Below are 26,926 nucleotides of genomic sequence, written 5' to 3'. Positions count from 1 at the left end.
TTCTAAAAATAATCATGTGAACAGCAAGGAAGTAGTTCCACTTTCAACATGGCGAGTTCTATGTGTGCGCAAAGGAGTAATACATCGAATCGGTGAGACGGTTTGTTTACAGAAGGTCTCCGGGTTGGTGATTTACACTTTATGTCCATGGAGCAAGGGAACGAAAACAAGTCTCTGCGCAAGTAGTGACGCGAGACGGCTCCACCACTCAACACATGAGAGGGAATGGGATTGCGTGGAGGGGAAAAGCAACTGCGGTTACCAGCCTTCGCAGGAGTGTGTACTGCTTCGCTCTGCACACACGATTCCTCCTCTTCTCTGCCGCTATGCGCGTCCTTGCTACAGAGATATTTGGGACAGAGTATACATTCAGAAATCTGAATTTTAGCAAACTAACGAGCCTCTGGCTGCTGAGATTAGGTAAGTGGTGTTAACTCTTTACATCCTACTTTGAGCAGAGTTATCAAGCTGGTAGCGAGCGGTAGGCTGGGGGGTGGGGGGGGAGCTGAAGCCAAGGGCGCCCGCACGATTTCTTCTCAGTGGGACAAGGTCATAGAAACTTTCATAATAATAATAATTGCTACTACTACTTCTTATATTTTTCTAAAAATTACATACATTTGTAATTTCCATATTCTGTATATCTATATACAATTTGCATAACTGTATACTGACAAAAGCTGTTTTTTAACTAACTAACTAACTCTCTAGCCTTCTTAAACCCGAAGGTTCATGGCTGCAGCAACACAGGCCTTCCATCTTTCCCTATCTTGAGCAAGATCTATATACTCTTTTCCATCCCTACCGATTTCCCTTAGGTCCATCTCAACGTTGTCCCTCCATTTTCGTCTTGGCCTTCCTACAGGTCTCTTACCATCAGGTTTCCCAACAAGAATCCTGTATACTCCTCTTTCCTCTCCCATTCGTGCCACATGGCCTGCCCACCTAAGTCTTCTTGATTTAATTATTCTAATAATATCTGGACATGAATACAAATTATGTAGTTCTAAATTATGTAACCTTCTCCACTCACCTGTCTCCTCATCCCTTTTAGGTCCAAAGATTTTCCTAAGGATTTTATTCTCAAATACTCTCAATTTATGTTCCTCTTTCAATGTAAGGGACCAAGTTTCACATCCATATAATACTACAGGCAAAATTACTGTTTTGTATATTTTAACTTTTAGTTTCTTAGATATTAAACGAGAAGACAAAAGTTTATGAAGATAGAAGTAACATGCATTTCCTGAATTAAGCCTACTTTTTATTTCCTCTTTAATATAATTTTCATTTGTTAATATTACTCCTAAGTATTTGAATTTGGAAACTGGTTCAAACGAGTTGTTATCAATAATTAGATTTTGATTATTACCTAACACTTGGTTTCGGCCTGTAAGCATATATTTAGTTTTCTCTTTGTTAACTTCCAAACCTATCTCTTTAGCAGTTTTGAAAAATATTTTAGCATTATTCTTAATTGTATTCACATCATCCCCCAGTAAGTCTACATCATATGCTAACAACTGAGTCACACCATTTAATTTTAGTCCTTCTTTAGTTTCTTTTACCTTCCTAACAGCATATTCTAAGGCAAAATTAAAGAGCAATGGAGATAATGCATCTCCTTGTTTTAACCCATCATGAATTGTAAATTTGTCAGACATATTAATACCCACACGAATTTTACTTTCTGTTTCACTGGTGCATATTTTTATCATACTAACAAGCTTCTTAGGTATTCCAAACTCTACTAATATATTATATAATTTATCTCTTTTGACTGAATCATATGCTTTTTTGAAATCAATGAATAGTTGATGGACATTTTGATTATATTCCCACTTTTTTTCAAGTGTCTGTCTGATGTGAAAAATTTGATCTGTAGTTGATCTGTTACGTTTAAATCCACATTGATAATCACCTATAATTTCATTAGCATATGGGGTTAGTCTTGTTAAAAGAATGTTAGATAATATTTTATATGTTGTTGAGAGTAGAGAAATTCCACGGTAATTATTGCAGTTCATTTTATCACCTTTTTTAAACACAGGGACAATTATGGATTCTTTCCACTGTTGAGGGATTTCTTGTTTATTCCATATTAAACAAATTAATTTATGAATTTGACATATTAATGAATTTCCACCATATTTAATTAACTCAGCTGGTATTAAATCAATGCCAGGTGCTTTGTTATTCTTTAGCCTTTTAATAGCATCTTTAACTTCAGTAAAGTTAGGTTCTGGAACTAAAGGTTCTGCTGTGTGTACTTCATTCACTACTGATTTATCTCCTACATGGACATTTAAAAGGTCATTAAAGTAGTTCTTCCATCTATTTAGAATATCGCTTGGGTCAGCAAGAAAATCACCGTCTTTATCTTTTATCAAGTTTACTTTAGGTTGCCACCCCTTTCTAAACTCATTTACACCTTTATATAAATCTCTGATATTTTTATTTTTGCTGTTTGTTTCAATTTCGTTAATTTTGCTTTTCAAGTAATCTCTTTTTTTACTTCTAAACGTTCGGTTAACTTCTCGCTTTATTCTATTATAATTGTTTAGATTTGTATCATACATATACATATCATACAGCTGTTTTTTATAGTTAGATAATTAATCAGTGTAAAAAAGACTGTAAGCTAACATGTAATCCTGTTTCAAATAATAATAATAATAATAATTGCTGTAACTTAAGGCCTGCAAGTCACAGAAAACAACAATTTTGTTACAAAATATCTCTACAATTTCACCATTCGAATTAGATTAACTCTTTCCATACATCTCAGGGGGTGGGGGGCAATGCCCTCTGGCCCCTCCCTGCGAACCCCCTTGGCTGAAGCCCTAGGCGTTATTCACGGAGGGCGCCGTTCGAAGACCCTGCTACTTTTTAAAGACATCAAAATCAGGATATGTGACGGAGAAATCTACACTTGGCAGAGAAGATGGAAAACATACAAGGTGTTAGTCGAGCCTGTTTTCCATTGAAGATTTTCAAATGATGACGTGACCCCTAGGTAATTACGCGGAGGATCACGCGAAAAATACATGTCATCATTGAACTATATATCATTTCTTAACTTTTTTTCTATTTTAACTTTAGGCTTATATTCTGATGGAATTTTCTGTTTTTCAAAGTAGCCTTTGTAATTAATATATAATTTTGAACTACAATTTCAAGGTAATACTATAGTATGTATTAAGGCCTAAAAGAATATCTATTAATTGTGAATTTGAAGGTCATAACTTAACTTAAGACCTTAAGAGATATATAAATTTGTTGAACTAGAATAATTATAGAAATTGATATGAAAATTGTAATTACTCATAAAATTTGTTGTTTTAAATTTAGTGGTTTACTATAAATAATTCATATATTAATTTTGTAATTTATTAACATTACTGTTAATGTAGTAATACAAGGTTAATAGCGATAGACTAATTAGTATAGTAGTTATTATCAATTGCTTAAAAATCTTTATATATATATATATATATATATATAATATATATAAATTTTAACAATATATCTTTAAATATATGACAACCTTAGGTTGACCCCCATTGAGGGGGCAAGGAGGGAGCCACCATAGATTGACCATTATGTCCCTCAACAAACAATAAAAAATATGTAAATAAATGCTCTTTTGAGCAAAATATGTATATCTTACTGTACATCGTGGTTGTTAAATTCGAATGTCCCTTCATGAAATATTCCAACACACACATTTTTTTCTGGCAGTGTCGTGAGCCTACTTTCTTAGAAACTAGAGGTTCCAGGTTTCAAATCGTGGATATGAAATGGATAAGCTTAAGGTATTGTATTTGCTTCTTCACTTATAAAACTATTTCACCATTAGCTCTCATCGTTACAATGAATCACAATTTAGTAAAGCGACGTAAAGTAATAAGAAATGCAAACAGAAATAAGTACTGGAACTTACCCATACTAGGTGCTAAGGACAGAACTAAAACACAAAAAAATTAGAGTTTTTAGAAACTGAACTTTAATGTGTTTATTTATTTGCTGTTACAATCAGATTTCAGGGTGTATATATACAGCCAATAAAATATTAATGGTAATTTTCACTTACAGAAACACAGTACAGTAATCTCGTAAATTTAAAATCATTGAGTTCTTGGTTCAAATCTCAAATAAAGTAAGGCTATTACTCTGTGCATGTCATTTCATTTCTTTCACCATATCCACATTTTTGAAGCAGAAGAAAACTCAAAATAACAAAGAGAATAATATACTACTAAAATGAAAGTAATAAAAATTCTGCTCGTCATAATGCAGAATAAGTAAAAATGTGCTACATAGATTTATAAATAGTTTTCAACATTCATTAATTTAATATAAAAGGGTACCGGGTTCGAATCCTGCTCGGGCTTGGTTGTTTGTGATTATCCATTCATCAATTTTATAATTTCATCACTCATCCCCATCTTCGCAAATTAGCCCAGAAGCACAAAACGCGAAGTAAAATAAACTAAATCAATCAATCAGTAATTGTATATAAATGCTGATCCATTTATTGATAGCATATAAATATTGGAATAACATTTCAAAAGTTATTCTGAAAAAAATTGTGTTGGATTATTAGAAACCTTTTTATGCTAAAATGGCAAAATTTCACATATTTTTACATACCATTTTGCACTGGTTTACTAATACCAAAGATGTACTGGAGAACTTTCTTTATACGTGATGTAGGACAGATGATTATTTTCATGTAACTGATTAATGATAAAACAATACACAGAGAATGTTGGTGCGAAATCGTTAATGGAGTGAAAGTAAGATATGTCATCCATGTCATCAGCTGAATGCCTACTACAGTGCTAAATAATCACAGAATATATTTTAACATTTTGGTATATTTTTAAAAGTTTGCATTTGTACAAGACACGTAAAAACTTCCACAAGCTCAAATGAAAATTTGAATATCTTCTTCAGAAATTTTATTATATATGTATATATAACAGAAAAAATATTATGTACTAATTTTTCATATACGATACATAAACCTTAAACCTTATTGTGTATTAGAAGTCAACGACTCATACAATGAAGGAATAACTTACTTTACTTAAAAATACATATCAGATTTTCATATTTCACAAACTTATAGCTCTTTTGTTAATCCAATCCTTTAAAACCAATAAGTTGCTGACCAAGGCAGTTTATTAAGATAAAAACACTTAACACGTAACGTTTCTACCCTGTATCAGGGTCTTCCTCAGACGAAGAACTAAACTAAAATGATGAAATATACTACACACAGAAAGATTACATACACATAGCAGGGTCACAAGCCACACAACAACAAATCAAGTTGACAGTCCTTATCTAGGAAGACTCAAGATAAATAAGGAATGGAAGAGTGTGTTAGAGAAAGTTGAAAGGATGAAGAAAAGGAATGAAGAAAAAAGAAGTATGAAGAAGGAAGAAAAAAGAGAAAAGAAGAAGACCAGAGAAGGAGGTATTCATCCATAACCAAAAAGGCAGGAGGGGTGGGGGAGTGGTAAGCAGGTGGTTCTAGACTCTTGCTAATCTTAACCTGCCAATCACCTGTCAGTGTAGTAGACCCATTAGTCAACAACTGTCAGGAGGTGATATGTTTAATTCCTTTGGAGAAATCTTCCTAGATAAGGACTGTCAACTTGATTTGTTGTTGTGTGGCTTGTGACCCTGCTATGTGTATGTAATCTTTCTGTGTGTAGTATATTTCATCATTTTAGTTTAGTTCTTCGTCTGAGGAAGACTCTGATACAGGGTCGAAACGTTACGTGTTAAGTGTTTTTATCTTAATAAACTGCCTTGGTCAGCAACTTATTGGTTTTAATATGGAAACAAGGCTTAATTATATTCCAATCCTTTACTTATATACTCAAATTCATAAAATTAAGCAGCAAATTCAAAACTTACTCTCATTTGCCTTTGAAGTTTCTGAAAGAAATACATATTTTAAATAAGTGCGTACAATTTCAACTACCCACTAAATGTGATAATTCATTAGTTCATCATTTATTAATTTCTGTGTTAAAGTAATAATAATGTCGTACTTGAATTAATTTTAATGGGAAACATAATTACAACCGTATTAATAATTATATAATGATTAATTACACTATTCATTATTCCTGTCCTACACTAGGAATACTGAGAGACATAGATAAAGTTAGAAGTTCTTTTTAGGATTCGTTTTGTGCAATATATAGTATTTACTATAGCAATAAGTTGTAATTTTTTGTCGCACCAGCTAGTGTTGTACTGAGTTTAGTTTGAGTCACGTAGGCAGTAAGTTTCAAATTCCACTTTGTTGACTGAGAATAATTTTCAGTAATATTATTCGTGAAAACACAGAAAATTATGTTAATATATTTTACAAACGTAAACTGTACGTGACTGTGAAACTTTTCCTCAATTTAATCATGCAATAATATAATTTATTTGAAAATACGAGTAAAACATTCAGCACAAGATGATCTGTAGGCAAAATAAAGTGTAAATTATCTCACCATTAGCTGCGGAAGAAGCTGGAATAGACGAATAAATGTAAGTATTATTCCAGTTTCTATTATTTAAGCCCGTATAAGAAATTGTAATTGGTAGAATTCAAGTACGTATGAATGAAAACCGAAGTTGAATTTTGGATATTACACAAACTAAAAAATAGATGAGACAGTATCTTCCATATTAGCGCAAATACTTTTATATTTTTTATAAATATATATGTCATATTTTTATAAATGATATTCGAAATTAACTAACTAACTAACTCTCTAGCCTTCTTAAACCCGAAGGTTCACGGCTGCAGCAACACAGGCCTCCATCTTTCCCTATTGTGAGCAAGTTCTATATACTCTTATCCATCCCTACCGATTTCTCTTAGGTCCATCTCAACGTTGTCCCTCCATCTTCGTCTTGGCCTTTCTACAGGTCTTTTACCATCAGGTTTCCCAACAAGAATCCTGTAAACTCCTCTTTCCTCGAAATTATTAGTGAAATAAAAATAGAAAGGCTTAATTTAGTGTTGCCAACAGCACATCCTTCATACAACACTGGAAATACATATGAAAGATAATAATAATAATTTAATATTGAATTAATTTCATAGTGTAAGATTTGAACCATACCACAGTTTAATTTGTCTGAATTAATATGTACAATACAACGCAATTATGACAATACTAGCAAGTACAAAGCCAGAACAGAAATATATTTATAATTTTTTGTTCATCGTCAATATTTCAAATTCCACTCATTGCAATAAAATTATTATAGAACTTTAAATACTTACTTCCATTCTCTTGCTTAGGAACTAAAATACAATGAAAGTTAAATTAATTTTATTCTATATAATCGATTACAAACGGACTTTTCTTGCATTAAAGCCAAATTGATGCCATAAAATACAATACAACCAAAACGAGTCGGTTTTCTGTTGGCGATATATTAAATGTTTCGCACGAAAGAAAACTCAAGGATTCGTAATTTATAAACTTGTATAGTTATGCAATGCTCGGGGTATATATTTTGAAGGAGACTAGAGATCAGAGGGTGAAAAACAATATTTCTCGTAGATTGATGTGAATTTGAGATTTGGCTAACATAGTCATGTCATTCAACAGTTTGCAATTTTAGAATTTTAAAAAAGTATTTATGTAATTATGAACAGAAGTATTGTATTCCCATTCACTTCACTTCTATTCGGAAGAAATAAATGTATCCAAATTCTAGCAATAAAATATTAAATCATTTAACTTCTCAATCATTTTTAAGTTATTCCTTAATATAAATGCTGGTAATTTCAACAAAATATACAATTTGCAGACTATGTTGTATCGACTATATGCGTTGACAGTTGAGACTATAATGTAAGGAGGCTTGTTTTAAAGCACCAACTAAGAATTTGATTGAATTTACTTATTTCGTATCAGATTGTGTCACTTTCGGCTAATCGCGACAGCATAGCGATATGAGAACGAAACTCAGCTTTTGTAGCAATTGGGAAGAATTCTTGAGTTCTTCGTTCAAATTGTAAGTAAAGCAATGCTGCTTTGTGTATGTCCGTTTATTTCTTTCACTATATTCACAGTTAAGAAGTGAATAACCCGAAGCAGAAGAAAACTCAAAATAACAATAAGAATAACTACAGTACTAAAATGAATATAATAAAATTCTGATCGTCATAATACAGGAATAAATAATATTGGAATAAAAATTCAAAAAATGTATTTGAAACAAAAGTGTGTTGGATTATTTTTTTGAGTAACATTTGTGTGCCAAAATTTTCATAAATATTAAAATCAGAAGCTATACGTGCACGCAGTGTTTCAAATTTTTGTTTCCCATGTTCTCTTTCAACTTTAACACCATTAGCAGCATCCACGTAAAAAGACACAATTATACAAAAATCGAAAAAAATAGTGACTTACCGTGAACAGCAAGCTCTACAATGTAAGATAAAAGACATCAAGTTTTTTTTTTGAAATTCAAAATTCGTTAAGTTAAATAGAATCGTTAATTAATATCGCCTTATTTACTCACGTCAAATCGTCAGTCATTTCAATAAAAACAGGTTTTTAATGTACTAATATTTTTTGAACATGATGAAAGTTATACAAGTTTTTAAATTAGTGAAAAATATTTCATGTAACACACAGTAACTAAAAAATAATTTACGGATTATCATTTTCTAAAATATATTATATTTATTAGATAATTGGATAGAGATAAAAATTTCAACGTTATCATTTATTAATATTGTTACATATAATCTCGTTCTATAATCAATACATGGAGAGGTTACCTTTAAAGTGAGAAATTTATGACAATAAACTTTAAAATAAATTTTACTTACGAATCATAATATTAATATCAGAGCCTAAAACGTCAGAAAACGGTTACTAATATTTCAGATTATATATTTTTTTACTATGAGAATTATGTTACATTAGAATATTTATTTCTCTCTAAATGAATAGAGAAATAATTTTAACTAGATACATATGTAAGAGCTTGCGAAACAATGTGTAATTTTTGGTACACCTGAAATAACATTACAACAATTAGAAGTATGCATATTAAACATGAAGTAAATGTTTACATCATGTAGCTTCAACAGTTCGATATGAATGTTCACTGATGTTACGGGAGATATAATGGAGCAGGCTACAAGTATTTCCAGAAGAATATAATACCCTAATGACTATTGTAAAATATGCTGTACTGATTAAATAATATGTTTTCAAACTCACAATTTCAATATCAGGGTTGCTGAATTTTCTTATGAACGATATTTTCGAACTATTAGAAATTTCATTTTTCTTTCAAATTTTACATCCTCTGACACAGGAGGAGAAAATAGTTCTTGTACGTCAGTCAAACACTTGACCCACACTATCCTACAGACAACGTATTAATGACGTAGTTATAAAAATTTAATTTTATTCAAAATGAACGATAAGTTTATTTTTTATTATTACGACATTTTACATGATAATCTAAGGAGAATCATATCATAAACAATTCTATTTTTGGAAAATTTTGAATAAGAAGCATTTTTTAAAAAAATGCGTACGTACTGAGAGAGTTCAAAGTTCAAGCGAGCATTCAGTTTTGTACAATTTATTATTATTATTATTAATATTATTGTTATTATTATTATTATTTATTTGTAAAATAAAAATTTTCCTTCACTATGTTTTCTAGTATTCGAATTCTATTAATATATAAGACAAACTGAATGACGATATTTATTTTAGTAGATTCAAAATTATTTACTGTTCCATTCCAAGAGATACTTCTAGAAATTAACCAAATCATGTCTACTTTTAAAGTAAACATCAGTTAATTTGTATTATGTAAAACTTGGGCCGATGTTACTTTGAAACCAAAGAGAAGGATATCCGCATAGAAGTAAATTGAGAGAGCTGGATAATATAGAAACAAAGCCACTATCAGTGGATTCGAAGCGCATCATGTTATCAATATTCAATATGCAAGAGTAGGCGAATGATCTATATTATACTACTATTCTCGATAATACCACCTAAGGCAAATTCTTAGATTCGGTCGTCCCTGATAATACAAACTTTATAATGAATTGAATGGTCGCCTATGATTATCCGATACGCATTATTCAATACACCTCGTAGATTTTATTACAGTCAATATTAATAAAAACTACAATGAGTGTAAGTTAATTTTCAGAGTTAATATGCGAACGTCATTTGAAATATTTAATAATTTCGTAACTTATTACATAATATTAATTTGACTGTCTTAATTTCACATTAAGAAACGGAACTTACGATTTTCTACTTACCCGTGGAATTTCCTGGTACACTGATATTCTTGAACACTGAAATAATGTTTTAACTTTAGTTGTTATTAAATGTCATACGCTCTTTAAATGTGATAAGTAACGACAGGCAGATACACTAAATCTAGTCAATTGTTTTGGTAAATTTTTAAGATTGTCTTCACTTTACGTAAATTCAAGAAATCCAGTCGGTTCATTGCAAAATCTCAGAATGTATTCTGTAATATTTTTTTTTTCAAATGTAAAAAGTAAAATGGAATATTTGCTACATCTTCGTGGAATTTCCTTGTGCGGTGTTCTTCTGTGTCCATGAAATAATATACATGTATATTGTATGCATAGCTTATGCATGTTAAATGGAATGCATACAGGAGACAATTTTCAATTTGAATGTTTTCTACAAGAATAACTTCAATATTGCAATAAACAAACATGTTACATGGGCTATTCCTCAATAGGATTACCGCTTCCTGTAATAAAGATTTCACATGTACGAATTGGATGATACGTTTTAAATAAGACTTTGGCTTTCACATTAAAGTGAAATTTAATAAAGTAAGACTCTTCCCTGCACATTGCAATTTAACATGAAGGCACATGAGTGTGTTGAGGTAGGGCTGCGTACATTCTCAATCCCTGCTATAGTGGAGAAGATGTAATCCCCACCACACTTGAACGCCTTTACCCCCTCTCCCTCCCAGGCAGTGTTAGAATTTTAGAAAATGTAGGAAATGAAAATTGAAGAAAATGAAAAAAAACTATAGATCAGTGGCGGCGAAAAGGGGGCGTGCCTAGGTAGTTGGCATCTTAATGTTAAGCCTTGACTATAAAGAAAAAATAAATTTTCCTCCAACGTCCCCATTTCCCCCACTTTTGGTATTCAATTTCCGCAATAAAACTCGATGTATTAATAATGCAGCATTTCAGAAAATTTGGTCACAGGAAAGCTGTCCCTGTAGGTAGAGTTGAAATTTATTCGAAAAAGGCTTCTTTGGAAGGGAGGGGGGAAGGGTCAGCTGTTTTCCATGGCGTTTTTTTGGGCTTCTTTCGAATTTTCCCTTTTCATTTTTCGCATCATTTTAAGAATTTTCGCAAATGACCATGCTGAAACATGGGCAATCCATGTAGCACGAATGGGAGAGGAAAGAAAAGTTTACAGAATTTTGGTTGGGAAACCTGACGGAAGGGCAAGACGTAGATGGAGGGATAACCTTGAGATGAACCTAAGGGAAATCGGTAAGGATGGATAGGATTGGATTGATCTTGCCCAGGATAAGAATACGTGGAAGGCTCGTGTCTGCTGTAGCCATAGAACCTTTGGTTTAAGAAAGTTAAAGAGAGTTGCTGGAAGATGCAAAAGTCCAGCTGTAGCTTTAACAGTTCGATGTGAATGTTTACTGATGTTACGAGATATATAATGTGGCAGGCTACAAGTCCTTCAATAAGAATTTGTTACTCTAATGAATATAGTAAAATATGCTTTATTGATTAAATAATATGTTTTAAAACTTATAACTTCAATATTCAGGGTTTCTGAATTTTCTTATGAACGATATTTTCATACTGTCAGAAATTTCATTTTTTTCACAGGAAGAGAAAATAGTTCTTGTACGGTAATCGAACACTTGACCCACAATATCCTAACAGACCACGTATTAATGACGAAGTTGTAAAGTTTAATTTTATTCAAAATGAACGATAAGCATATTTTTTATTATTTCAACACACTCAACAAGATATTCTAAGAAGAATTATATCATAAACATTTCTATTTTTGGAAAATTCTGAATAACAAGCATTTTCGAAAAAGAAAGCGTATGTACTGAGAGAATTCCAAAGTAGTATAAAAGTATATACTACTGGCACGAGAAATGATGAACCCCCCTCAGGCAGATTTGCCTACACTTAAAACTTGCTCAACATGCCCATATGAGCTTTTTGCTCAAGTGTGGTACTCCGTCTAATCCAAGATTTTTGTAAAAATGCCCTCGGGAAGTTCCTGTGAAATGATGAGCCCCCTCAGATTGATTTGTCCACACTTACAAAAGGCACTTCTGTGAGATTGTTGTCCATAAATTTGTTAAAAATATGCCCCTGTTGATATTTTTTTTGCTCACACCTAAAACTAAGCCAAGATGCTCATAAAACCCACACCCACACCCACCCACACCCACCCACATACACCCACACCCACCCACACCCACACATATTTACTTCCGGTCCACTTCCGGTCCACTTCCGGTTTGCCTACTTCCGGTCCACTTGTAGCCTATTTCTGGTTTATTTATATTGCATCATGTTTTGCAACAAATTATTACCCAGTATTATGCAATAAATTATTAGACATGTGTTGTTTTCTGATTGGTTGGTTATGACATAAAGTGATGATGTGTGTAACGATTTGTTGCAGTAAAATTAGCAAAAATCTTACAACTTACAACTTCGTTGAAAAAAATAAATGCTCCGCTCAAAATTACGCGATGTATAATCGCTCATGATTTAATTCTCACGAGTTACGACAGATGGCTCCTATAATCACTCTCCAGTTATCGAATCGTAAAACCACGCCCCCAAAATCAACGGAAGGCGAGAGCGGCAGACATGTGCAGCTAGAGGCAACAGTCAGGGGGTGCTATTCCGGCTTCCCGCGCTATGGCGGCACGTGAAGGTCTTCTGCTAGAGTGACGTCAAAAAGGGGATCCCTCAGCTGCGGGCCTCTTAATAACATGTAAAATCATACAAGTTTATCGCCTCATAGAGGCGATTATAACTCTTGGGAAGCAATGTTTATAACATGTAGTTCTTCTTCACTGCTTTCCCGTACCTCCTCAAGTTAACTGAGGTTGGCAAACGAACAAATTCATGCTGAATTCAGCAAAAAGGGAATCAATGTCTTTGGTTCTTTAACACTATTTGTCTACACTTCTACACGCAGCAATAAAGTTGGTTGGTTGGTTGGTTGATTGGTTGATTTGGTGTTTTAAGTCCACTTTATGCACAGTAAGGCTAATCGGGACTGGACCTACATGTTAAAGTAGAATCCGAACCACCATGTGCCTTCACCAGGTATCGACCCCGGGACCCCTTGATTACGAGACAGCAATGAAGTTAAATGATTATTAGATGAGAGTCTTATCTTGAGACGAGCACAATAGATAGAACACCCGATAAATCGTAAAGTGAAACAATTTTAAATGCCTGTGTGTGCTGGAGGGGGGTGGGAGTAGAGTCTCGTGCGCATATTTTCATGCAAATAGATTACTAACTTAATTAATTATACCATGGACATAACTGCAACAGGATCGAGAGAGTAAGATTGAACGGAAAGGATTAAGTAAGTCCCTCTACATGTATATAACGGGTCTCCATGACAGCATAACGCTTTAGGAAGCCAGATGCCCCAGTTTGAACCATAGTAAGGCATATAGCAATGTTTGTCTCATTCTCCACTCATTAGTTCATCATTCATCCTCATAGTAGCGATCAACCCAGTAGAAATTCGTCTTTAAATGAACGACACATACATACGTATTGATTTATTATTATTTCGTTTTTCTGCTACTTCTGGCTAATCGCGAAGATGACTATGAATCGTGATAAGATGAGGCGGATGAAGGGACAATCATAAACATGTAAGGACAACACAATACGAGCCCCACCAAGGATTATAATGGCCACAAGTCCAGACGCCAGAGCCTCGCTAGTCACTAGTATGTAAAATGCAGTGGTATGAGTCCTGTCGAGTTGCATCCACGGGAAGCTCCAAAATTTCGGTGTTATGTGCGTGTGAATAAAACTATTATTATTATGAAGTTACAGTTATGCAATAATAAACGTCTAAGCCGTATGAATGCAAATATTGCCATCAGTTTCAATAATACGAATGTCTATAACAGTATCCTTCTTATTTAATTTTTATTTAACACGTAGTTTTTTTTTTGATACGGAAGAAACATGCATCAAATTATGTCAATATATTGTACATATATTCAGGTAGTGTTGTATTTTAAAAATTTCCAGCAGTAGAATTTCAGCAACTTCTTTGCAGGGGCGACTTATTGTTGACAAGAATTAATTGAAGTTACTGCTGCATAACATAATAAGTACGAGTATATTGCAAAATCATAGACAAAATGCAGTGGGTGGAGGATGTCTATGCAATTTATCCTAGTGGGGGAATTTTCTTTAAGAGGATTTTCTTAACTAGAGAGATAGCATTCCAAAACCTTTCCCCTCTTTGAGCACTGCTGCCTCTCCTGTGAAAAAATCTTGCGGGCGTCCTTGTCAAATTGTATCATTACGAGGCAAATATTTTTTTCTTATTTTTGGGTTGCTTTCCTGTAACTTTTACCTAATTGAAAGGCGAGGATGAGTAATGAATAGATGAAATAGATGGACACCCGCAAAGGGACACAATGTCCAGGCGGGACTCGAGCCTTAAACCTTCGCTGGGTAGCGAGATCGTTACTGAACCAATTAACGTTCTCATCTATTTCTATTTTGAGGGCCTCCCGGATGGCGTAGTGGTGGCGTCATCGACTTATAATCGAGGGATCCCGGGTTCGGTACCCGGTGGAGGCACATAGTGGCTCGGATCCCACTTTAAACTGTAGGTCCAGTCCCAATTAGCCTCAATGTGCATAAACTGGACTTGAAACGCCAATTCAATCAATCTGTCTTAATGTTTCACGTCGCTTTTTGACATATAGAGCAAACTAGGGTAATTAAATGAAAATGAAAGATGAAATAGATAAGACATACAATGATACACACCCATGCCTCAACCAGGGTTCGCTTCCGAGTTCATAGAGCGTTACGCTAGCCATTCCTCCAGGTAAGGGATATACGATAGACTATTTGACGTACACCGAGGGGGTTCATACCTGCAGTTGGGAACATTCAAATGGAAAGTAATTTCTTCCAGTTTCCGAAAGCGACATGGCTTTCATTGTTCGGTATAAGCCAAGTTCGAGGCACAGATTTCTCCCAGATGTCAGAAAAATCTGCAGGTCCAGTAGTAGCGATCAGGTATTCGTTTACAGAAGTGCTTGTGCTGTTTGTCTTGAATATTAAAGCGAGTAATTTTTGGTCGTATTACGTTTATTCGGTGTCTGTACCATGAATAAGCGTGCCAAAGGTAAACATTCTTGTGCTGTTGCAGAGTGTACCAATTGGGGCTTTAAGGAATCTGGCACCACATCTGTTTCTATTTTGAAGGCCTCCCCGATGGCCTAGTGGTGGCGTCATCGCATTATAATCGTGGGATTCCGGGTTCGGTACCCGGTGGAGGCACGTAGTGGTTCGGATATGGAAAAAGTTATTCAATTTGAGATTGTGTTTGCATCCTTCCATGGGTTAACTGTTTCCAAGCAACATAAAGTTATGGACACTCTAAAGACAGTACTTCAGTCAAAATTTCCTGAAGTTAACGAAAAGATTATTTCCCTGTATGTCAGAACAAGAACTTTTATTAGAATTCGACATTTGAATAAACTAATGAAACTCAAGTCCATGGAAGCAAGTGCAGCGAGAAAAAGACGACAGTGGGTAGCATCGTCTTCAAAATCATAAGTCTCCAGGAAGGGTAAGTTGTAATGAATTTTTATTCTTACTGATATTTATTTCCGCCTCGGCCTCCACCGTATAGTGATTAACAAATCACATTGCTAAACCAAGACAGAGGCCAGGCCTATTGTTCATGTATTTGTTATTTGACGTCGCTTTTTTACCACTTTTGGTTAATCGCGGTGATGAGTGTTGATCACATAAAATTGATGAAAGGGCAGGCACAAAGAACATCAATGCCCACGACGTGACTCCAAGTCGGGAACTTCAGTGATGGGATTCAAAGTCGAACACGCAGTTGACCAGATTCGCCATCTAGCTGGCACGAGTTTTCTTGAATTTATTCAGGGATTACGCTTTCCCACGACATTGCATTTTATCCATTTATTATTTATTTATTAAGTTCTAAAAAACATAGTTTGATGTTACGGTTTTTTAAACACAAATCAGTTTAGGTAGAATATTTTTGCAATTTTACCATAGTGTAAACTTTAATGTAAGCGAAAACATGTGTGCATCACTAGTTAAAGATTTTCACATCTACAAAAAAAAATATCCAAAACCCATTTCCACCTCACTCAAGGATTATGTTAATTCAATTCAAATTGTACGCGGGTTCAGTGCCATGAATCTAACCTTTACTGAACAGAATGAGATTGGTTCATAGAATGTATCGCCGAAAATCAATTTCGCTGATATCCCGTTGTCGCTGTTCTATTTTCATTAGATACGAGCTCCAATTACCATTTTAATCCTTCGTTTTAAAAGTTATTCAAACACAAAAATAGTTATTGGGGGTCATTTTAAAGTTTTTTTTTTACTTCATTACTGGTGTTATAATTCATTACTGTATTCATTTGATTTTTTGATTTTCTAAGAATTTCGGCGGGCTGCAGCCCCTTAAACCCCCCTGCGTACGCCAGTGCTTGCCACACTCATCTAGCCTACGCTCCCATCAAATTTATCATTTCATCATTCATTTTTATTGTTGCGGTTACCCTAAATACGTAGAAAAGCGACGTCATATAACAACAGCGACATCGACATCCTATGTATACTAGATATATAAATTATAATGAACAAATTATTAATAACAAACATCTGTGAAAATTTGAAGGTATGAAGGATAATAAGTATTGATGTGGTAGCGAAATATTTAATACGTAAAATTGTATTTATTTACCCATACGCAACTTCAGATTTCAATGTAGGGGCGATATAAGAGGATAGTCGTGATTACTTTTTGTTTGATTTGTATAACGCCATTTATTGTAATTGCGTGCTGTAAACTTCTTCATATTATTGCCTAGGTCTTATTCCTTGCGTTTTGCTTATTATTCTGCCTCAAATGGTTAATAGAACCAATATATGGACAATTAAAAATGAAAATATTTCCCGTAAGCTTCCATTGCTACGCGAGCCCCGCCCCTTGACAGATCCCCTTGGTCACGTCAGAGCTCGTTGCGGCTTCTGGCCAATGGGAGAGCTCCGTGTCTCGGAATGCTCTTCCTAAAATACTTCTATATTCCTTGGGCAACAGTCGTGTATTGCGTTTGGTTCCGTCGACTGTTGCGTGGTACGCTGCATAATGCATCATCGGTAACGACTCCGTGAACTTTGACGTTCTCTACCATGTTACTTATAACACGCGATGAATTGCAAGTGCTTCTTTAAATACAATTCCGGAACATTTGTTTGTAAAGGTGCCAAGCACTATTTCTTAAATTACGTTATTTGTTGGAATATGGACACGCGGATTGCGAAAAAGGCCATTTCGACAGTCTGCAATTATCAGTAATTTTTGGCAATGAAAAATGTTCTACGTCGGAATCCAAGCAAGGTGTACGTTGGTCAACGAGGATTTGATGATCAAAAAGTGAAGGAAGTTGGGCATCCCCACCTTTTTCCAGGACTATGAGAGAGGCAACATCCAAAATCAAGGTAGGAAACAGTGGATTTGTTACATTTGTGGTGAATAGAAGTGCGACAGACAAAAAGCACGAGTTTAATATTTGAGCCCGATACGTGTGAGTTGCTTACGAAGTGCGCCATATTACAGAAATAAACCTTCCTTGTACAAAAATGTAAAAAATTCACGTAATTGAGAACTGAATACGTCTTGTTGTTAAATAACTGTTCAACTCGATACTGCGTCATCTGGCCCTCACTTTAAACAGACAAAATAAAATCAAAAAATACGCGGATGCAAAATTGGGTAGCATATTAGCTATTCTGCAATGTGCTTACATCAACATTTATATTAACGAGAACGACGGTTGGCATTTTTTATAAGATACGTCGCAAAAGCATACATCAGGTAATCGCGACGAAGTTTCGCTAACGTAACTTCCCCTCACATTTCTCCTTTTTGGTCGTTTAGATTTGGTTAAAACTTTGTTTATAATTGAATGAGGCAATGAAACACGTAATTTGGGAATGAGCATCTAAAGGGGTGGAACCTTTCTTATACGTACCAATAAGATTTTTTTTGTAATTTCTTGGAGACGTTTATCTTTTCAAAGGTGGGTTTTTCCACATTTTTATGAACTTGTGATCACGAACAAATCGGTGGTTGTTTATTATTGAAGATGTAAGAAGTGTTCTTTGATTAATGTAATGTAGAATGAAAGAAACTTAAAACTTGGACATAAACGCAAGTTAAAATAAATTGTATACCTTTGACTTAGTTTGATGCGTCTACCTTTTTGAATTCGTTTTTGAGTTCATTGATTATTACTGGAAAAATTACGCTTAAAATCGTTGTAAATTGTTAGAATACCAAAAATGAGTTACACTATTGTTATTAAATTGTTAAAATTGAACCTTTGACTTTTTGTTGATACAATTTACTCTAAGTACCTTCCTAATTCGTCGTGCGCTTGTACTTACTAGTATGCAAGAGTGTGTGTCACACAGTAGTTAGTGATTGGTAGATTTGTAAAAGTTGTGTAGTAATAGTTTAGTGACATAATTTATTTTGCAGGGATTGCGCAACGCATTTTTGAAAACTTTATTGGGAATACGTTCTCCTCCCTTTGGATACTTTGTATAAATATTGTTTGCGGATATCCTTGTAAAGACTGTTACACTCCCTTTTCATAGTCACTACCCCCCATTTAGATTTTGTGACGTATGCCGAGGTGCACATAATTTAGATCCAGGACTCTAGGGAATTGTTTGTAACAAAAAGGGGCCCAGTTTACCCAAAAGATAAAAGCACCCGGCAACTCGAACGTTACATGTGTTATATTCTGATTGGCTTATTGTTTCAGATGCTTTCAATGCGGTCTGTGCTTAGGCTATATAAAGAGATTTTGCATTGCATATCAGCCAGTATTGAGAGAGTTGTTGAAGAGTAAGGGTGTGTTGTTGCAGTGCTGCTCATATTTTTTTAAACACAAAAATATTGCAAATTTATATAAATTGAATTACAAATCTATTTTATTTAATAGACAGAATTTTTGACAACCTGTCATAGGTTTATTAAGTATAGAGTTTTGATTTGAACCCCAAGAAATATTATATAAATACCAAAGCCAAAAATATTAACACACATACACACACATATACACACACTAGGTATACAAAACAATAAGGGGGAAATTTTCGTGAGATAATTTCTAATTATAATTTAACTTAATATAATGCATACTATATAATATAAAGAACCCAACTGATATTTTTTATTAAGCATAGAATTTTGATTTGGACCCCAGGAAATCTTATATAATAAACAACAACAAAAATGCCAAATGAAAAACATTGTAATCAATGCAATAAGAATATATCCAGCCCCAATTGGGCTAAGCACCAAAAGATTTGTAATCCAGACAAAAGCAGAACTCCCACAAAAATATGCCCAAAATGCCATAGAGAATATAGTATGCAATACTTCACATATACACATAAAGGTACTTGCTCTGCACAGTTATCAATATTGCCCCCACAACCATCTACATCTGGTCTGAAAAGGAAGCATGAAACACCTGTTAATGCTTCACCGGCAAAGCAGCCACGCTATGAACCCATCCATAGCAGTTTTAACGGCCAATTAAGGGATCACCGTTTTGTATCAGAGCCAAGATGTGACATTAAGAATTTTTTGAACAGTATAAATCCAGATGTGCAGGCAATTCTAAATGCACAAAATGGCTCTTATAAGTTGTCCCTCAAATTGTTTACACAATATAAGAAGCCAAATGGCACAAAATTTACACAGCCCCACATAACAGAAACTGTACCTGTATATTCAAATACAAATTCAGACAAAATAATAAGCAGTTTGATAGATCAATTGAATATTAAACACTCTGAATTTGCTGGAAAAGAGTCTGGATGGAGCCTATGCGGATCTCCACACAAGTTATATGTTAATATTTCTGAATTCAGCCCATTACAAGGTTCCAATTATGTGCCTTTACCTGCCAATATTAAAAACAAACAAGCCGTGGTTAATATAAAAATAATGATGAGAAATGCTTTTTGTGATGTATTTTAGCTGCTTTGTATCCAGTTTCAAGGGATCCTGAGAGAATAAGTTATTATAAACAGCATGAAAATGTTTTTGATGAAGCAATGAAGGGCTTAGAATATCCAATGTCTGTTCAGAATATTGATAAATTTGAAAAAAAAGCCAGGGATATTAATGGTAAACAATTATCTATTAATGTATTTACTTGTTCTACTGGCCGTGGCAATTGCTTGATAGCACCTCTCAGAATCAGTACATTTGATGATGATTCTGCTGTTCCGATGATCTGCTCTTAATTGAAGAGGATGGCACATATCATTACACTCTGACACATAATCTTGAAGCTTTAGTCAGAACACAACTAGACAAAACTCATACAATATTCAAGTTGTGCAGAAGATGTTTAATTGTATTTGATGGTAGAAAAATGGTGAATGGTGTTTGTGAAGAGAATGCAGAAATTGCTAAAAACAAGTTAATTGAGCATCTGAAATACTGTGGCAACCATAAACCTGTTTATATGGTGATGCCTAATCCAAGTGAAAATGCCAAATTCAAAAAATTTGAAGCCTTGTTGGAACACCCAGCATATATAGTCTGTGATTTTGAATCAAATCTCAAACCTCTTGCATTCTGTAGCCCAGATCCTGATGAACATTCAATTACATCATACCAGTTACATGAACCTTCTAGTTTTTGTTATGTGATTGTACAGGATGGTGTTGTTAGTAAAGAAGATTTATACATGGGAGCAGATGCCATCAAAAAATTTGCACTTACAATAGAAAATGAGTGCCATGACATAGCATCTAATGTATTATTAAAATCAAAACCTATGTTGCCTTTAACAGAGGAACAGATTGAAGATTTCAACAATGGAGAAAAATGCCCTGTATGTGATTCTGAATTTTCAGATACAAATATCAAGGTTCATCACCATTCTCATACAGATGGTAAATTCTTAATGGCCCTGTGTAATAGCTGTAATATTAAGATCTAGAGACCAAAATTTATCCCTATATTTTGCCATGGTGCATCCAATTATGATTTTCATCATTTGATCAGGTACAAGGGGTTTGACAAGCAGAATTTAAATATTTTAGCTGAAAATAATGAGAAATATATTGCTATTAGCAAAATAATTAAAGTTAATGGTGTTCCTATTCACTTAAGATTTCTTGACTCATACAGAATTCTGCTAGCCTGGCTACACTGGCCACTCAATTATCTGATGATCAATTCAAAATCACATGTGCTTTGTTTCCAAATCAGGAGCTGAAATTAATTAGGCGGAAGGGTGTATATCCATATGATTATGTTACAGATTTTTCTAAATTTGATGAGTGTTCTCTGCCACCACAACAAGAGTTTTACAGCAAAATCAGAGGATCTGGAATCACTGATGAAGATTATCACCATGCCCAGTTGATGTGGAACAATTTAAAATCCCAGACATTTGGTGATTATCACAAGGCATATTTAAAACTTGATGGGACCCTCTTAGCTGATATACTGCAGGCATTCAGAAAATCTTCCATGCAAAATTATAAGCTGGATCCAATGTATTTTTACAGTGCTCCGGGCCTAGCATGGTCTGCAATGTTTTTAAACACTAAAATGCAATTGGATCTGATCCAGGATCAATATATGTATCTGTTTATGGAACAATGTATAAGAGGAGGCATGGTGCAATGTTCTCAGAGATATGCCAGAGCAAATAACAAATATATTCCTGATTATGATCCAGCACTGCCATCAAATTATATACTGTATGTAGATGCCAACAGCCTCTATGGTTATGCCATGATGAAAAAACTGCCATATGCAGGGCTTGAGTGGGTTGAAGATTTCAATATTGAAGATCTTCATGATTTTGATGACAGTAACTATGGCCTGTTCTTAGAGGTTGATCTGACAATTCCAGATAATTTACACAACACATTTTCTGATCTGCCCCCAATTCCTGAGGTTGAGTGCTCACCTGGCTCTAAACAGAAGAAATTGATGATGACTCTGGAGCCAAAACAGGATTATGTCATATATTACAAAAACCTCCAGTTCCTGATGAAACATGGTGTTCAAGTGACCAAAGTTGGAAAAGTTTTGAGGTTCAGACACTCAAGATGGTTGAATCCATATATTGATACAAACACAGAGCTTCGAACATCTGCAATGAGCCAATTTGATAAAACCTTGTTTAAATTGATGGTCAATTCAGTGTATGGCAAAACAATTGAAAATGTCAGAAAACATATTGATGTTAAAATAATTACTGACCCCAGCCGGCGCAAAAAATTGATTGCAAAGCCCAACTTCAATTACAGAAGAATTTATGATGAGAATATGGCACTTTTCAACATGAAAAAAACAAAAATTAAGTTTGATAAGCCTATTTATGTAGGGGCTGTGATATTGGAATTGGCCAAATTACACATGTTAAAATTGTATTATGATGTGTTGAAGCCTTTTTATAAGGATCGTGTAAAACTGATGTACATGGACACAGATAGTTTTGTTCTTGATATTCAAACAGAACATGTTTGTCAAGATATAGCACAGCCTGAATTGTTTAAATATTTTGATACCACTGAACATTCAAAAATTAAACCCCACAACAAAAAGGTGCCTGGCAAGTTAAAAGATGAGACACTTGGTGATGTTATTGTGGCATTTGCTGGGTTAAGGGCCAAGATGTACAGTTTTGAAACATGTAGTGGCGCTGTTGCCAAAAAAGCCAAGGGCATTGGCAGAGTGACTGTAGACAAAAAGCTTGAATTTGAAGATTACAAAAATTGCCTCAAATCATGTAGCACAATCAGAACATCAGAATCCAGAATTCAGAGTGTGGATCACTTATTGACTACAAATATTGTAAGAAAAGTGGCTCTGGACCCACATGATGATAAGAGATGCATTTTGTCATGTGGCATACATACTCTACCATGGGGTCATTGTGATTTGAAAAGTGGCAAACAATGCCCAATTACAGAGCATGATTTGAAATAAATAAACATGCCTATGAACTTATTTGGGTTCAAAAAACAGGCTATTATGGACCTGCCAACACCACAACCCTCTTCTGATATGATATCTAAACTAAGTGGTTTGTTAATTATTCATCTGAACAGCATATTTACAGATGTTGATGATGAAACAGGTAAAATATTGTACATATTTAACAATAATTTAAATCATTACCAATTACCTGTAGGTGGTCAATTGCAATTTATTACAACCCCTGAGGGTAATGTCAAGATTTCAGTAGGGAGAAATATTTATAGAATTAAGCACTCAAACATGATTTCTGGCACTGGATATACTGTTTCTGCTGGTGACTGCTTATATATTGAGGTCCCTGGGTCATATGACAAGCTTATACCTTTTTTCATAGAATTAAGAATCAGATATTCAATAATAAATAACCACTAAAACAAAAATGCCTAATGATATATTTGGCCATACAAGACATGAAGATCACAAAGATGAGATTCTAATGCTTGATGTCAGAGTCAAGAAATTAAGAAGTGATTTACAAGCTTTACAAACCACACTCAATGCCAGTCTTCAACTAGAAATTACAAATTTACAATCACAATGCATGGACCCTCTTCTTAAAATTGATTCTGAACTCAAATTATTGCTTCAGAAATATACTGATCTGGCAACATTGGATAATTTTCAAAGTTTAGAAAAAGCTGTAGCAGCTCTTCAAGCCAAATTTAAGACCCAGGCCACCAACTCTGAGCAATTGAAACAACAATTGGAAGAGCAGATAAATAATGTCCAGACACAGCTCCAAACAATTGTCAAAAGCATAAAATCACAAGAAGATTTTGATCTAGTGATTTCCACTCTAAAAGAACAGATTCAACCACTCCAAATACCTAATCTGGACCCCTTGAACAATGCCATAGCCGAGGTTAAAGAAAACATTGAGACACTTGAAAATTTTATGAACAACTTGCCATCTTCTGATGCTTTGAGTGCAATAACTCGGAGTGTTGCCAACATTAAGCTGCAACTTGAAACATATGAAGATTTTGGAAAAATGCAAAGTACCATAACCCATCTTGAGGGTACAATAGCAGCAGTGCAAAGTGATTTGACAAATGTACAAGAATCTCTAGAATCCCGCCTGCCTGGTATTGTAGACACACTTGTCAGTGTCCAGCAACAGATCACAAAGCTTGAAAACCTCAACACTGAATCTGAGCTATCTCATTTTCATCACTTGATCGATGATATCCAAACAAAACTTGAAATTTTACAACAATCAACACCCACTCAGGCAGATATAGCCCTGCTCCAAGATGCTATGCGTGGTGTGGCTGATGCTTCTGAATTAAATAATGTGAAATTGGCACTTGAATCTTTGCAAAATACTGTAACAAATCTGCCTACATCACAGGAACTTAAAAATATTAAGAGAGCAGTAAATCGCATATTGAAATCAGAAGATATCAAGAATATCCAGACAGAGATCAAACAACTCACTCAGACAGTGGCCACTCTACCAACTAATCAACATATTAATGAACTGCATGCCCTGTTTGAGGATATCAGAAGACAGGTCCATGATCTTACTGCTCAAAATTCAAAATTGGCAGTTATTGAAAATTTACAGCAAATTGTAGCTAATATCAAGCAACAGCTAGGGACCATGGAATCCAATCAAGCAAATGCCCTGTCTGTTTTTGCCACCCAGCTACAAGAGATTGTGCAGCAATACAAGAAACTTGCTGTGGACATAAGAATCAAGCCTGGCCACGATGAGATTGTTAGGACCATCAATGAGCACCTTGAATCTGTAACAAGCAGATTGCTTACAGCAGAAAAAGAAATAACCGGCATAATCGAGAATCCTAAACATACAGTAATTCTTGAATTGTACAGCATCCCCAACAAAGAATATGATTCACCATTTACACCAGGTGGCAAAATATATATGCTGTCCCCTGCTCAATTTTATTACCAGTTTTTTGTTGGGGGCACACTGAGACCAATCAAGATCAAATATTAGCTACAACCACAGGCACACCACTACCCCACCTTATCAATAACAAATGCTGACAACAAAGCAAAAATCACCAGTGTAGAGTTAGAGGATTTTACAGATCCCAATACATTAGAAACATCTTATGCTGAAGATGATGGCTCTCTGGAATTTCATATACAAATAGAGGACAAATTATATTTAGAAAATCCTGTAGTATCAGCTGCTGAACACCCCATAGTTGCAATATTCTTGTTTTCATATTATGTCTAGACAAATTATTGTTGATGAATTACACAGACAAGCCAGACATAATTATAAGAGACTGCCAGTAGTCACAAAAGGCATAGATGATTTATGGCAGAGCGACTTGATTGAGATGGCAAGTGGACAGCTGAAAAACTTAGACAAAATCAACAAGGGCTACAAGTATCTACTTACTGTAATAGACACATTTTCAAAATTTGCCTGGGCTGTGCCACTCAAATCCAAGACTGGAAAATGTGTTACAGAAGCCTTCAGGACAATCATCAATCAGAGTGGAAGATCACCGCGATATTTGCAAACAGATAATGGCAAAGAATTTTATAATTCTGTGTTCCAACAATTTATTAAAAGCCAGTCAATACAACATTATTCGAGTTACAGTGATCACAAAGCCTCAATTGTAGAGAGATTCAACAAAACCCTAAAAAATCTTATGTATAAACAATTTACACTTCAAGGTAATTATAAATGGCTTAATATTCTTCCAGAACTTCTACATAAATATAACAACTCGGTCCATTCCACAATCAACATGAAACCCTCTGAAGTAACTTCATCTGATGAGCAAAAATTGATCAGGACTGTTTATTATCCTAGATACCAGCCAACAACAAGAAAAGCCAAATACAAGGTGGGTGATCAAGTAAGAATCAGCAAATATAAGCACTTATTCAAAAGAGGCTTTACAAGAAACTGGAGCACTGAATTATTTACAGTGGTTCAAGTTAAACCTGGGACCCTTAACACATATATAATAAAAGATCAGCGAGGAGAAATTCTCAAAGGCAGATTCTATGAAGAAGAACTCAGCAAAACTAAACAGCCTGACACATATCTCATAGAAAAAATCATCCGCAGAAAAGGCAACAAGTTATTTGTCAAATGGCTAGGACTTCCTGAACACAGCTGGATCGATGCAGACAAAGTGATAATATGAGCACTTGGGATGTTATAAAAAGGCTGCCAGAACCTGAACAGCAGATTAAGAGAAATGGCAAGTTGCTGCCTGATAATATTAGATGTCTTATTGTTGGGCCATCTGCTTGTGGTAAAACTACACTAATGATTGATAATTTTTTATTGGCACCCAACTGGTTAGACTGGAAAAACAGGCACTTGTATGTTTTCTCTAAGAGCTTGGAACAATTAAAATATCAGCAGCTGATGAAGCTATATGATGGATTGGATATTGCCACTTTTGAATCAGATGTTAAGCCACTCCATGAATGTCTCGATAATTCTGTTGTTGTGTTTGATGACATTATACTGGATAATCAAAACAAGGTTAGAAATTTCT

General features: G+C 34.5%; 1 protein-coding gene across 1 annotated transcript in view; it reads right to left on the bottom strand.

Moving 5' to 3' along the window:
- Nucleotides 1–26,926, bottom strand: part of LOC145981331 (uncharacterized) — a 59,973-nt gene that overhangs the window by 4,396 nt on the left and 28,651 nt on the right. Inside the window, exons 9-15 of the mRNA XM_083114540.1 lie at nucleotides 10,337–10,372; nucleotides 8,870–8,893; nucleotides 8,445–8,459; nucleotides 7,307–7,327; nucleotides 6,525–6,542; nucleotides 5,932–5,952; nucleotides 3,944–3,967 (exon numbers count right to left, since the gene is read on the bottom strand). Of these exons, the coding sequence (XP_082970666.1) occupies nucleotides 3,944–3,967; nucleotides 5,932–5,952; nucleotides 6,525–6,542; nucleotides 7,307–7,327; nucleotides 8,445–8,459; nucleotides 8,870–8,893; nucleotides 10,337–10,372 (159 nt within the window). The remainder of the gene's footprint in view (nucleotides 1–3,943; nucleotides 3,968–5,931; nucleotides 5,953–6,524; nucleotides 6,543–7,306; nucleotides 7,328–8,444; nucleotides 8,460–8,869; nucleotides 8,894–10,336; nucleotides 10,373–26,926) is intronic.

This window comes from Lepisma saccharinum, chromosome 29 (genome assembly GCF_977018435.1).
Source record: "Lepisma saccharinum chromosome 29, izLepSacc3.1, whole genome shotgun sequence".
NCBI lineage: Eukaryota > Metazoa > Arthropoda > Insecta > Zygentoma > Lepismatidae > Lepisma > Lepisma saccharinum.
Note: the sequence above shows the minus strand (reverse complement) of the source record. Positions and strands in the feature narration are given on the sequence as shown.